The sequence below is a fragment of the Arachis ipaensis genome, chromosome B6 (assembly GCF_059453495.1).
Source record: "Arachis ipaensis isolate K30076 ecotype BB chromosome B6, ASM5945349v1, whole genome shotgun sequence".
NCBI lineage: Eukaryota > Viridiplantae > Streptophyta > Magnoliopsida > Fabales > Fabaceae > Arachis > Arachis ipaensis.
This window is the reverse complement of record NC_142441.1, coordinates 150205136-150219556: the sequence shown is the minus strand read 5'-3', so window position 1 is coordinate 150219556 and position 14421 is coordinate 150205136. Positions and strand designations below refer to the sequence as shown.

Here is a 14421-nt window from a genome sequence, read left to right as displayed (position 1 = left end):
AAATTTCTCATCAATAATCAAAATCAAAAAAACTTACTATAGATTTACTACATTGTAAATTCACCGCATTAAAATCATCTTCACTTTTATTTATACCATCTTCAACAGAAGAATAAAAAAATGCACAAATGAATATTTTTTATTAATCCTATCATTCATAATTAAAAAAAATATTAAATTAACTTAATTAAATTTATACTTTTCTTTATTGAATTAACCATTTTTAACAAGGTTTAACATAAATTAACAAAATTTTCCAATTTTAACAAACTCAGTACAATAATTAACAAAAGAAAAAAAAAACTCGAGGCATTACTTTCGACAAGGGCAGTGAACAGAGGCTTGAGGGAGAGTGACGAACGACGGAAAGCTGACGACAAACATTGGCGAGCTAGCGACGCACACGACGGCAGACAACAGACAAGAGCTACAGTGCAGGACTGGGAGATGCTCACGTTGGCGAACTAGGAGAGGGTCATCGAGCATGACGAACCAAGAGGATTAGCAAACGAGCACGGTGAGACAGGAAGGCGGCGCGGCGAGCAGCTAGAATGAGACGAACGACAGCGCGATGAGGCTAGGGTTATTTTAGATAAACCGGCGGGGTCCTGATTCAGTTCAACCGACCGTGAACCGATCGATTCATCGGTTTCAGAATGATTTTTTACTAACTGGTCCAATTCGATTTTTAGAACTATGTGTAGAACCCTAAATTGCTTTGGACGAATGAAATATTCTGTCAAAAAATGTTATATGTACAAATTCTTTTTAATTTTTATGAATTAAATCTAATCAAGTTGAACAATAAAATTTAGGTGAATAATGAGTAAAAATAATGAGAATATTTTTTGTTAATATTAGACTAACTTAATTAAACTTAATTTACAAAAACTTGTACGTGCAGCATTATTTCATTTTCGTCAATCAATATATGATCTATTTTTGCCCAAAACACTAATTTTAACGAAACAATTACTTGGAAAAATATTTTATATGTTAAATAGCATGATAAATTCTTAAGAGTTCAAGAAAAAGAGTTTAGTAACCAATGGTTTTAAGGTGAACGAATATGTGATCTTAAAATTGTATTTATTTTTTTATACGAAAATTCATTTCTATATTTTATATCCCTAACAATATTATTACACTTCAGAATATTTTGCTCGAAATATAAAAAGCACAAATGTGTCTTTATTATTATAATTATTTTAAAAATTTGTTTATATATAAATTGTTTTAATTCGTAATATATATTTTTAAAAACCTTGTTAATTATACACCAAAATCAACTACACTATAAAATATACATTAAAATATAAAATATATACTAAAACTAAATTAAACTACATATATATTTTTACACAAATATATAATGACTAATTGATTTTAGTACTCAAATAACATTATTGTTTTAAGAATATATGTCATTGATATTTTCAGAATACTCCTGATATTTATTATTACCAAGGGTGAAATTTTAGAATTTTTTATTTTTAATATTGGAGTGGTAGTGGTGTTTTTTTAAAATGTGGATTGTTGGGATGTCGTTTAGTTAGAGAAGCAGAAATCGGACCGTCCGATTTGTGTACTTCCAGAATTTTGAAAAACACCAAAAATGACAATGTTAAGGTATATCACCACTTCTACTTCCATAACCAAAAAAATTAGCCGAAATTTTACCCACCTAAAAACAGATCCGACAAAATTAACTACAGAGTTCCTCTCTTCATACTTTTAGAATTTGAGAACATATTTTTAATAATATTTTAAGCATGTTAGATAATTACCCATAGAACATACTAAATAGGGGATAACCCACAAACTTATCAAGAAGGAAATTATATAGTACGCAAACAGGTTCAGCTCAAAAATAGGATCCAATGTTCGTAAGCACATTTTAAGAACCATGAACTAAAGAAACTAACAAAAATTTCATCCAACAAAACTGTAACAAGATGAAAATTGCTGCCAAGGTATTAAGCTACTTAATATATTAAGCAAAATCACAATTTCACTGAATATAAAAGATCCTTCAAAACACACGGTAGGATTTTCCCATGGTACTCTTCAGATACAAGCACCTAACCTGAAATCAGTAATGGTTAAAGTTAGATGATTAGCTAGATCAAACCCGAACCAAATATTCCAGGAACATAAGGAGAGAAGAAAATAATTTCACATGCAGCACCTTCAAAGGACAATAATAGTAGAATAATAAAAATATAAAAATTGAAAAGAACTCATTGTACTTTTGTAGCATATTGTTAAATATATATTTAACAAAGATGCAAATTGAGTCAACATTTAACTAACGTTCCATTTACTCATTTTCTGACCCATCACTTCATTTTGATCAGGCACACTATCTTATGGTAATGAAGTAACGAGGTAATAAGTCTCAGAATGAATATAAGGAAAATCAGCCATCCAAATATTACCCGCAATGAAAATGCAGATTTTTTTTCCTTAAAAGTTGAGTGCTGAATTACAATAAACCCATCATACATTATAGCAACAAGACAAGTTGTAAATTTCAAAGGGGTGAAAAAAAAGCCAACATAAAAGGTAATACAACAATGACAATATACTATGTTGTGCATGATACTCACATTCTGCCAGTTCTTTTTCAACAAGGACACAAGGAAGTTAACGCTCAGTTGTACGTTTTGGAAGATTTGCTTTTCCTCCATGCTTACATTGCCTACAGCTACTCCCATGCAGAGCACCTTCTTAAGCTGAAATTTCACCATAGCCTTGGTCTCATTGACTTTAGACTCGAGGGATTCTTGGTGGGTAACAAGTGTGGGGAACTTTCCTGCAAAGTCATGGGAATTAACAAGAATTAGTGAAGATAATGACTGAGATTCAAAGAGCATACAACATAGCAATTCCTTAAAACAGACTATAAAACTACATATTGTGCAAAAAGATTTTATCTTTCGAGGAGAGGGGAGGGGAGGTGAGGTGGATGAATAAACGAGATAATAATTTAGTTTTAACAGTTAACACATGTAACAAATTAATGCCAAGAGAATATATAAAAGAAGGCTAAAATGCCACACATAAAATGGTCTAGAATCAATTCCTAATCATTCTCAAAAGGACATGTTTTCTAAATCAAAAGTACATGCCTGCCTTGTTGAGACCAGGACCCAAGAGACGAGGAATCTGCTTAATGACTGCTTCAGAAGCCAAGAAAGCATGATATTTCTTCGCAAGTTTCTTCACCAATTTCTTATTTTTGTTAAGCTTCTTCAATGCTTCAACATCCATCCAATCCAATCCTATTTTCTCTGCCTGCAAATTATAAGTTCAATCAACATAACGAACATGGAAACAATTACACACAAGCAACACCCTAAAAACACAACCAAAATATTGCTTCCATCAAATCATAAAATGTCATTGCTCTCTTTAATTGCAATCATGTAACGAAGCATTGTGTCATTTCAAGATACTACTTTCATACAACAAAATGGATACCACAGCGTTTGAAAAGTCATTCAAGTCGAGCAACTCATTTACACACTTCAAATCCCAGATTGTTAAAAACGTTAATCTTAAGCCAATAACCTCAAATTAGTTAGATCATTTTCGCAAAAAATATATATATATAATTTCTATGAATCAACAGATTCTTTCATAGTTCAATACACATCAAGGGTCATGTATGACAATAATCAATTTACAAAGATGAAAGTAGCTACGATTTTTTTAGAATTAATAAGTGTTGATTACAGCAACAGAAAATTAATTGGAAGATAAGCTTACCTCTTCAACATGCTGAGCATCACCAAGCATGCAGATTTTCATCTTGGGCCTCGGGATGTGTGGCAACTTTACAGAACCGCTGAAACGCTTATCCTTTTGTGGGTCATAGTTTTTGAGTCCAATTTGGAGCTCAATGGTCTCAACAAACTTCCTATTCTTCTCTTTGGAATCAGCCACTATCCCAGTGATTGCTTCTCTCAGTGCATCACTCTGAAGCTTACTACTCAGTTCACAAACAAACGCATGGAATCAATACTCAAATAATCAATTAATTTAACAAATACAAATACCAAAAAGTTAGTCAAACATTTCATCATTCCATCTCGAAATACGCAAGTAAAGGTGGAAGCTGAATTTACCTCATGGTTGAAGCTAGGGTTTTGTGGGATCAAGAGCTAAAACTGCGAACAAAAAGGAAATGGAAAAAAGAACAGTCAGTATTACAAAGAATAAGTAATCCAAATCAAAATCAAGATCCAAAAATGAATATTTCTGAAAAAGGTGAATTCTCTGGTGCTTAAGGAAGTTAATTTCCGAGTGTGCCGAAATCAATGTGGAGTTATGTAAAATTATTCTTTTGTCCTTATTTTAATTCCGTTCCTAAAAGCTTCGCCATACTCGTTCCAACGACACCAGAGAATTCACCATTGTAGCATTTGTGTGGAGAAAGAAAGAAAGAACAAACCTGGCAGAGGCGGAATCGCAGAGGAAGACTAGGGTTTCTGGATATATATGGACTTTTTTGGGTTTTGTTTGGGCCAGTTACACTTTTTCTTGGGTCACGCCCGTTAAGACACGCTTTGTTTTTCCCCTTTTTTATTTTTCGTCCACTTTTAAGCTCTACTTGGTAAAAAAATCAAAACAAAACAAAAACCTATTAGTTTTTTTTTTCAAATATTAAAAAAATACAGTTAAATTAACAAAAAAATTGCCCAAAAAAAAGTTATATCAAATTCCAAAAAACTTCTTTTATTAAATCAAGAATCTTAATTTCTAAAATACCTCCAATAATAATAAAAGCAAGAATTCTTTGACAAGAAATTTAATAACTAAAGAATACAAATCATATAATAATAATTTTATATACTCCTTTTTATTCTCTTGACAAGCGAATACTAAATATCCATCTTTTGGAATGAGAATAAAAATTTTCAATTTTGACAATAAATTTTTCATGAGAACAATTTATTCCTAAAAAATATATTTTAAAATCTCAAACAAACTTAGGAATAATATACTTCTATTAAAGTTCCTTAAAAACATTACTAAAAAATAAAATTAGTTCAACAAAACTGCCAAACAAACCACCTATTAGTCACAAACGTATCCACTTATTTAGCTCACGATCATGAGGATCCATTAACTAAGTGCTTTATGAGACCTGACCGTCTCTCAAAATCAATTTTACCCTTCTAAAATACAAAACTCAAGACAATCAATTAAGGTGAATAAGCATCAACTAGTCCAACATATCATGATCGGTATTCAGACCACTCACTTTTAACTACATTTAAAGCTACATAGCAACATTTCTAAAACACCTAAGAACTATTCATGTCAATCTCAACTCTAAGTGGAGAACATTCCAAAGGGCAGAAGCAAATCAATGTGGCGAAATGTATAACAAGTTGAGTAGATGATATACAAGACACTAAGATAGCGAAGTCCTACATAAGTTACAACATCCTCTAATCTTGACAATCAACAGACTTAGGCACTGAGCTTAAAGTTTGGGCTCTTAATTTCTCAATCTGAGTCTTAAATTCACTATGGAAGGAAATGAGTGATTTCTGACGACAAGCAAAAGCTGAAGTAAACTGCTTAAGATCCCCTTCTAGATTATTCCTTCTCTGTACTTCAGTATTTAAATCTTTCAAAGCATTTTCCTTTTGGCTTGAAACCATTGCAAGTTTCTGGGATGATTCAGAGAACATCTGGAGCAAAGAGTCTCTTTCATCCTTCAAGAGTAGAAACTCCTTTTCCAGGCTTTCATATCTTTCATTTAAAAGCTCCTTTGAATAAGCAGTTTCTCCTCCCAAATCAGAGACCTTTATAAAAAAAAGTTTGATTTAGGATAATAATGAACAGCATACTATGCTTTTGCCTCAAATTTAACTCTATAATGCAGTTTAGTCTATCACTAATGATGTTCTTCCGTGCTATTTCATGTTATAATAAGCTAAATAGGAATATAACTCTAACAAGGGATTTCCCATGTTTATTCCTACACAATATAACTTTCTCAGAGCTCTCCCTCAATAAGTTCATTTTAGATGATTGAAGTTATGACAAGCTACCACAATATGTAAAACAAGTAGAATCATGAAAGCAATTGAAGCCATATGAACAGGAAATGCCATTTAAAATTCCTTTAACAGATGGTTTTAAGGTGGGGAAAAATAATTCTATACATAAATCAGCCACAACATAAATGTACTATTTGCTACAAGAAGAAGGAGACCATGAGAGACATCTGATTAACTATGATATTTTATTTCTTACAAATCGGAACTGTACAGTGTACATCCTCAAGGAAAGAGGGGGGGGGGGGGGGGGGCATGAGTTAACAATTATCTTTTCTGTTTTATATTGGGGATGAATACATGGAAAGAAACATGTCTATAATTTCTTAGTTATTTGCTCAACTTCTGGCATAATATAATAAATGCCAGTCCAAAGTTCAGCTAGAGTGTGATATTAAATGGCAACAAAATTCGGAAAAAAGACACGAGATAACCAAAAATTAAGACACAGAATAAAACCATGACTGACGATTGATATCTGGATATTTGTGACCAGACAACTACCTTGTGTTCACAGGTGCACGAAGGGCTCCTCTCCTGCTCTTCTGTTGTTGAGCTTTCTGATGACTCCAATGATGTAATGATATTGTTCACCTTTTCTTGAAACATTCTTTGTTGTTCATGCATTGGAGCATAATTCCCATGGCACAACCTTTCACCATCCATCGTCACTTCAAAGGAAGCTTCCAAATTTGAAAATAGTTGTGCACTGATTTCACTCATGGTTGAAAGCATATTTGCAGTTGATAATTTGCCACTAGATGCACATTGCTGTTTAGAACACAGGAGAAAGTTAACTTCCAGCTTCTTAAACTGGTTAAGACAACAGAGGATGAAAGAAACCGATATGGTGCAAAGACTGAACCTGCATCACTGACAAAACTTGCTCATAGCTGTTTTTGAAGTTCTTCACAGATTCAGATAACCTCAGAGGCAATTCTTGAAGTAGTTGTGTTTCTTGTCGATATACCAGCGTCTCACCCATTAGTTGCTTGCTCAATGGTACTTCGTCAGAATGCTTTCTCTGGATCCATATGCATCAACATAGCCAAGCACCATAAACAGAACAATTTATAACGAGGTCAAAAGGAAAAAGATTGTAGATAACATCAAAGACATCAGAGTAATATAGAATTGAATCCTTTCGCATTCTTAGATGGAGCTAGTCTAAGTTACTACACAGATGGAGAAACTGAGGAGAAACCACCTGATATGCATAATTCCCATTATCATAATCATATTTGAATTTTAGCAGTTTACTATTGGACAAGATAAACCTTTGTATCAGGTAAAACAATTTTTTTTAAAAGATCTTTATAATCACAAGTCCATACATTCAAATTCCATTTTCATAAAGATATGAGACTACTGACCTCGAGTTCATTGATCTTTTCATTAGCAATTTCCAGTTGTCTCCTCAAATCTTGAACCTCACGATCATACTTTTCATTCTGACTTGTACAAACCTGAAAAACATAAGCCAAATGAATAACAAACAACAAGAAACATAGATTAATAAGAAGTGCATTAACATTTAAACTAGAATATATTTTCACAAATTCTAACTTTCATAACTTAAAAGGAGGCTACTCTATAATATAGTTACATAACTTTCATGAAAATAGTTACATAAACAAGAATAACTCGACAACAATGGAAATTATAAAAAATGGAGGACAAACTATGCTATGCCACCTTTGCCTTTTCTATTGATCTTTTGGGTTAGATGTGACTGAAATGGGAATTAAGATCCAAAAAATTAAAATTCAAGACATATAAGCAGATCCCCTTAAGGGGAATAAATAACAAATATAAACTCACAGGAGTTGTATCAGTTGATGGGAATGATTGAACTTTTCGAGTGGGAGTAGTTTGAAGTGAATCAAGGTCTGCAACATAACCATTGTTCATTTTCAGCCACAGGTCTTCATCAGCCACATTGCTGAAAGCATCTGGAAGAGGGCTGTAATCAGATAATGTACAATGCTTTGATCGCTTGGCGACAAAAGCACTGGGATTTGTCTTTAAACATGGAGATTTGAAGATATCTCCTTGAGAAGCACTATTGATATCATTGCATTCTTCAAATTTGTGCGTCAGAAATCCCTGTCCATATTTGTACATGCACGATCATTAGCACAACATAATGAAAGTACCAGAAAGACAAGAATGGGAAGAGAATCAAGTAATGAAGAAGCAATAGAAAGATAACAGAATTGTTCCAGATGAACAAAGATAGTCGTGCAGATCCAATGTTACATTATTTTAAACATAGCAGATAAATAACTGTCTTTGCACATGCTTATTCAACTAGTCGTATCACTTTTTTCCTTCTTGAGGTGTACCTGACTTCCATTCGTGTTACAGTCCGAGAAGGACCTAGTACTGGAATTTTCCATTTTCATCTGTTGTTGATCCCTAATCCATTGATTCCGTGACTTCCTCTCCTCTTCAAGTTCCATTTCAAGCTTCCCACGCTCCATCTCATACTAAATGGGAGAACATGAACAGATAATTAATATAAAAAGAAAGTTCATTTAATGCTTCAGCATCAGTATAATGCGAGTTAACACTGCAAACAAGCACAAAAGGTAAAACCTGCCTTGAGCAAATCGTTCCTGAGTTTAAGAATCTCTTGCTCGAGCACTTCTGCATGGGATCCCTAAATAGAAAATTTTATTAATATGATTCTATGATTTGAATGAAAATATTGTAATCAGAAGACAATTACCTGAAGTTTCTTACGTAGCTCCTCTATTTCTAGCTGTTGTCGCTTTAACAAGGCTGCATCTGTCAGGATCTGAAATAATGCCCACCGTCAAGAAATCAAGTTTGGCCAAGAAAAGTGCAGAAATCAAATAATACAGCCAAGAACAGACAACAGAGGCAAAAACATTTTTGCAAGGAAAATACTGAAGATTCAATAATGTTGCTATTTCCTGACCAAGTAATCTAGACAGATTAACGGGCCCGAGTAAACAATGTAAAATATTATCCTATTTCAAAAGTCGACTATCCTCTAATGTCTAGTAACATATTAATTTAAGCAATCACGGTGGCAGAACAGGGCAACTCTTACTAGTATGTACTAGCGGCATAACGCTTTTCTATTGTTTTATCGTTCTATGTCATACCTTTTTTTTTTCCGTATTAGTTATACAATAGAAGTTTTTATGATGGTATTTATTTTAGGAAGAAAATTGGGAATCATTCTCTTGTACATGAATTTGATGTGCATGAATTTCACAGACCTCATTCACTTGAACACAGTTGGTGATACGTTTGGCTCTACTAGCAAACTGAAGAGTCCCTCTTGTTTCTTCAATATGAATCTATACGGAATGGAAAAAATATTGCAATTAACATAATATACTAATGACCGAAATACAAAAGGAGTATAATAAAAATCCAAAACCACAGTATCTACCTCTTCTGGCGCTAAGGTACAAATAATGGAAGTTTTGGCGTTGCCACCAAGAGCAGGTTGTAGTATCCGAGTTAATTTACTGTCACGATACGGGATATGGCCCCTGCAGCAAATGAATGGAAAAAAAAAAAAAAAAAAAAACCCTAAAATAGCATTATTATCTTCTAAAGCTATTGAAACAGACCAACAGCATAGAAGATAAAGGGGAAAAAAATATACCGTTGCTTTGAACCGTCACTTAATTTGTTGATAACATTTCCCAAAACCATTAAGCTCTTGTTAATATATTTTCCTTCTTTCAAACGTACTCCACCAGCTCCAGTCTTAGCAATCCTTTCCGAGCCAGCTAAGTCGACTAAGTTCTGATTCCACAAACTGAACTATAAGCATGGAACTTCTTTGCAACGGAATTTTGAAAAGGACGTTGAAAAAATAAAATTGTATATGTATTACTAACCAAGACTGATACTCGAACAATGTCGTTAACTGATAAATCATCATAAGAGTTGAACTCCTTCCCTTTGCTTTCAATCACCTACATAGATTTGATAGGGAAAACATTATTATGTGATTCTAGATTGTTTTTATAAAGGTATTTTGTGGAAATGTAAGAAGAACATATAGGTTTATGGTATACCATTCTAAATATTGTATGCGATCTGCTACTCCTAGCGTTCATATTTGTTTCACCAAAGTGCCTGTTAACTGAGAAAATACAAAAGACCAAATTTTAACTTCAATTAAATATACTTCTACCATGCATATTCAAACATCAAACTTCAAAGAAAATCACCAAAAAAAATGTAGAACTAAAATTACAAACCTTCCCCTGAATTAATTAAATTTAATACTTGTTCGGCATTGTTTACAATCTCCTCCCGGAGCCCTGCAACAAATACTCCACGCTGGAAAAAAAAATTAAAAAAATATATAATCAGCTATTCTCATGCATGCATAAAAGTACACTAGACCACGATAAGCTCTCAAATCAAAGCTAACAAACCTCCAAACTCTCATGAATTTGCAATTTCTGATTTTCAACAACTAGAAGGTCATTAATTTCTTCATTATAGATCTCCATGTAGGACACTCGAATCAGAAACTCACGATCAGACATCTGAAAATAAATTGGTCAAACCAAACCAAACATCAAAATAATAACATGAACAACTACAAACACAAACTCTAAACAAGACTTTTAGCAGAACCTACCGTCTCAATTTTTGCAAATATATCTTTGACAGCCCGAGGAATTATTCCTGGGTCGTTTTCCGACCCATTCATGGTGAATGTCTTGCCACTGCTGGTCTGCCCATAAGCAAATGCAGTTCCTAACCATATATTCATCTCAATAATTAACCACATCTAAAATAAAAACTGCAAGCACTGATATCCAAATCCAAATGGCATGGCACGTTAGAATAGAAATAATTGTTGTTAGATAACATCTACTGGTTGCCAAATTCACACAATCAATTTTGGCTTAAACTCTCCATTACACTCAAATGATTAGTAATTAGCAATCAAGAGTAACGCGACTCAGTAAAGTAACTTTGAATACTGAACAATTTTTAGTTGTTAGTTAGTACACCAACTGAGCTAAGCTAGGCCTAAGCATTACTGATTAGTGTACTTCGATTGAAGTCTTAATTTCAAGTTTGCAACCACAGCAAGGTAGAGAGCTTCAAATTGTTTAAATATAAACTAATTCGAATATAGTAACTAAATTATGCAGTAAAAGGAACAAAAATTCCAACTATATAAGTTAGAAACATGCCATTGAAGCCATCGAGCGCAGCATGAATTATATCCTTGGTGAGCAGCTCGTAGACGCTGGCATTGGTGCTAGTTTCCTCGAACACGTGATCTGCAAGTAGCGTAGAAACGTGGAAAAAAAGGTAACGAAAATCAAATTGAAACTGCGAAAAGCTCGAAGTAACGTGAACAAATAGAGGAAGAAGAAAGAAGAATTAGAATATACCGAAAGCATAAGAAGTGTTAGAGAGCGGTGTGCCATGAATCCTGTGAAGCGAAACACGATTCTCTTCGAACTTCCAGAAGCTTCCATTAGAGGAGTCTTCGGAAACTGGAGGTCGAAGTCGAACGGCGACGCAGATCTTCTCCATTTTTGCTTCTTCTTCTTCGATCTGAATTGTGTTTTATCTCTTTTTTTTTTTTTTTTCTTTTTCTCCTCTCTCGCTTAAGGGCGCGTAGCTGCAACGTTTTAATTAGATTTGAAAATTTTTTAAATTGACGGAAATGCCCTTTCTTTACTTATATTTCGACTGGACGAAAATACCCTTCAGTGGCTTTAGGTGTTGGGCTTTGAAGTTTGAAGTCATATGCTTATTTTTTACTTACAGGTGATGGAACAACTGATGGGCTCTTATAGCCTAAATGGACATTTACAAGGTTGATTCCTGCCCATTCCTGTCCAAACAAAATTTTGAACTAATGTGGTATATGTTCACTTGGGCCCCTTCAAAAACAAAATAAAAAAACAATAAAAAAGACAACAAACTAACCAAGTGTAAGTTGGTTGGTCTAATGGTTAGTTCAATAGTTTGCTTAAGTAAGTGTCAAAAAGTATAAATTCTTGTGCATAGAACAACATATTGACTAATGACAAACTCCTAAACAGAACTCAGATAATTATTTATGTGCTTCTTTTGAGCTAACTTTTTTATTTTTTGAGTTTTGTTAGATTGATTTGTAAATATTAAAACTACTATCTAGGTCTTATAACAAGTGTGTTTTTAGGGTTGCTATATGTCTATAGCAGAAGATTTGGTACAAGAATATGAGGTAGGATATTTCAGTACTTGGGTACTCGTTTAGACAGTATTTTTTCTGCAAACATGCTTGGTCTTTATAGTTGATTCATGGTGCATTGTTTTATTGCTAACTTTATTTTCTCTTGTATGTGTTTCCTTTATCAATGAAAATCATCTTGCTACTGTAAATTGAAAAAAAAATATATCTCAAATTTTATTTAATTATTTAACACTTTCATAAATTTTTATCCTATATAATATCTATTTTTGGTTTCTTTTGCCTCCTATAATATTTTTCTTAGTTTTGATCCAATTAAAGGTAAAAAGTATTTATTATAATTATTATTGTTTGTTCGTTATGTATGTTAAGTGTGCTCACATAGTAAATTAGATGTTGATAGGATAAGTTGAATACTAATATAGTAAAATATACGATACCACTTAACCTATTATATTAGTATTTAACAGGACAAACTAATAATAACAATTAAAATAGCAGTCTTAATTCAAATTTTATTTGATCAAATCTAAAAACCAAAAAACAAATATTTTTTAGACCATCTCCAATAGGGAACTCATCTCAATTCCTATTTATACCCCACTTGTCATGAAAAGTAACTCCACATCAGCTTTTGCGTCATAAACAGTAAATAGTAATTCAAAACATCTCTCTCTTCTCCATTAGGAGGAACTAGTTTTAGTCCCTATTATGGTCCCACTTAATTAATTAATTAAAATAATTAAAATTAATATAATTACTATTTCTTACAATAATATTTTTTAAATTTATAAATTCAAAAATAATTCACTATTAAAAAATATTAATATAAAAAAAATCATATAGAAAAATAATACACAATATATAATTCAAGATTACAATAATTTATAAACGACTAGTTTTACAACGGTTAACTTTAATAATGTGATTAGCATTTTAAATTTTAAAAATAAAAATAGCCAACCCAACTAAAAATTATTTTGTAAGGTATAAAAATAAAATTTATTTTTTAATATAAATAAATTTACTTAATTATAATTTAATATAATAATATAAATAATATTTAATATTAATTATGACTAAAATAATTAATATAAATTATTAATTAAATAAAAATTTAATTATTTAATCTAATTAATTATTATAATTATTAATAAATTAATTATAATTTAATTATTAATTAATTATTATTTAAATAATTAATATAAATTATTAAATAAATAAAAATATAATTATTTAATATAATTAATTATTATACTTATTTAATTAATTAAAATTTTATATAATTATTTATTTTTATAATAACTTGTCAAGTGGCAAGTTATTATTGGACACTATAAATTCCTACTTAGAGGAACTCTCTCTTCTCAAAAATTGTGCAAAAATTCCCTCTCTCTTCTCTCTAACGCCAAGTTTCTCCTTCTGTCAGGAATAGGGCTTCAATATTTTCACCGGAGTTGCTCTTAGGAATCAAAACTTATTTAATTCTTAACATTTTATTTGATATGTATTAAAAATTTGGGTATTTAAGTTCTTTTTAAAAGAAAAAAAATGCATGTTGCTGACTCTGCGAGTGTTGCAAAACACCTTTATCATTGCATCTTTGTTATTAGTGGTCTAAAGTGTCACAGTCTTAGACACATTTTAACGTTACCGTATCGACACTTGAATTTACTCAATTTCTTGAGTTAATACCAAATCAGTCTAACCATCAATATTTAGTAAGAAAGATAAGAACACAAGAAAATATAAGAGAAGGAAAATTTGGTGATTAGAACACTTTATTACTCAAGTATTTGTTACAAATTACTCACTCGCACAAATTCTAACTCTCGCTCCTATTTATAGTCATCCACCTCCTCAATGGATGGTTATGATCAAATCTAATTAACAGTTTAAATTGAACATTTAAAACCATCACTACAAATATCTATCCTACCACATTTCTCTAAATACTTCTAGATTATTTCATACTACTCTTCATACTTCTATATACATTCACATTCTTTTAGAATACTTTATGACCATCCAGAGTCTTCTACAATCTTTTAGGGTATTCCAAAACCTTCTAGAAATAAAACTAAGAAAACTAAGACCCTAAAACCTAGAGAGAGGAGAAATAAAACTAAGACCCTAAAACCTAGAGAG

At 31.9% G+C, this 14421-nt stretch overlaps 2 protein-coding genes across 3 annotated transcripts; both read right to left on the bottom strand.

The window, feature by feature from the left end:
- Nucleotides 1-1823: 1823 nt before the first annotated feature.
- Nucleotides 1824-4475, bottom strand: LOC107605585 (large ribosomal subunit protein uL1). 2 transcript variants are annotated; one of them, XM_016307499.3, is made up of 6 exons: nt 4457-4475; nt 4131-4172; nt 3772-3991; nt 3132-3297; nt 2610-2815; nt 1824-2086 (listed from the first exon to the last, which is right to left on the bottom strand). In XM_016307499.3, exons 2-6 carry the CDS (start codon nt 4133-4135, stop codon nt 2033-2035), a joined length of 651 nt encoding a protein of 216 aa, XP_016162985.1. In that variant the 5' UTR covers nt 4136-4172; nt 4457-4475; the 3' UTR covers nt 1824-2032. The 2 variants fall into 2 exon arrangements, with proteins under 2 accessions (XP_016162985.1, XP_020960947.1); XM_021105288.2 differs by lacking the exon at nt 4457-4475 and having other exon boundaries at nt 4131-4268.
- Nucleotides 4476-5232: 757 nt separating this feature from the next.
- On the bottom strand, nt 5233-11699 carry ZCF125 (P-loop containing nucleoside triphosphate hydrolases superfamily protein). Its single transcript, XM_016307498.3, has 18 exons — nt 11483-11699; nt 11279-11368; nt 10714-10832; nt 10505-10618; nt 10325-10406; nt 10139-10206; nt 9959-10036; nt 9721-9863; nt 9502-9604; nt 9326-9406; nt 8806-8874; nt 8677-8736; nt 8420-8563; nt 7896-8180; nt 7448-7540; nt 6940-7098; nt 6579-6845; nt 5233-5819 (listed from the first exon to the last, which is right to left on the bottom strand). Exons 1-18 carry the CDS (start codon nt 11625-11627, stop codon nt 5460-5462), a joined length of 2460 nt encoding a protein of 819 aa, XP_016162984.1. The 5' UTR covers nt 11628-11699; the 3' UTR covers nt 5233-5459.
- Nucleotides 11700-14421: the final 2722 nt, after the last annotated feature.

Coding starts and splice junctions, on each gene's coding strand:
- ZCF125 (XM_016307498.3), bottom strand. CDS start 11,627: ATGGAGAAGATCTGCGTCGCCGTTCGACTTCGACCTCCAGTTTCCGAA. Junction 9,407..9,501: donor GTACCTTAGCGCCAGAAGAG/GTAGATACTGTG, acceptor CATTCCGTATAG/ATTCATATTGAAGAAACAAG. Junction 8,564..8,676: donor TCAGGAACGATTTGCTCAAG/GCAGGTTTTACC, acceptor TCTCCCATTTAG/TATGAGATGGAGCGTGGGAA.
- LOC107605585 (XM_016307499.3), bottom strand. Junction 2,816..3,131: donor TCCTGGTCTCAACAAGGCAG/GCATGTACTTTT, acceptor ATGACTTTGCAG/GAAAGTTCCCCACACTTGTT. Junction 2,087..2,609: donor TGAAAAAGAACTGGCAGAAT/GTGAGTATCATG, acceptor TACTGATTTCAG/GTTAGGTGCTTGTATCTGAA.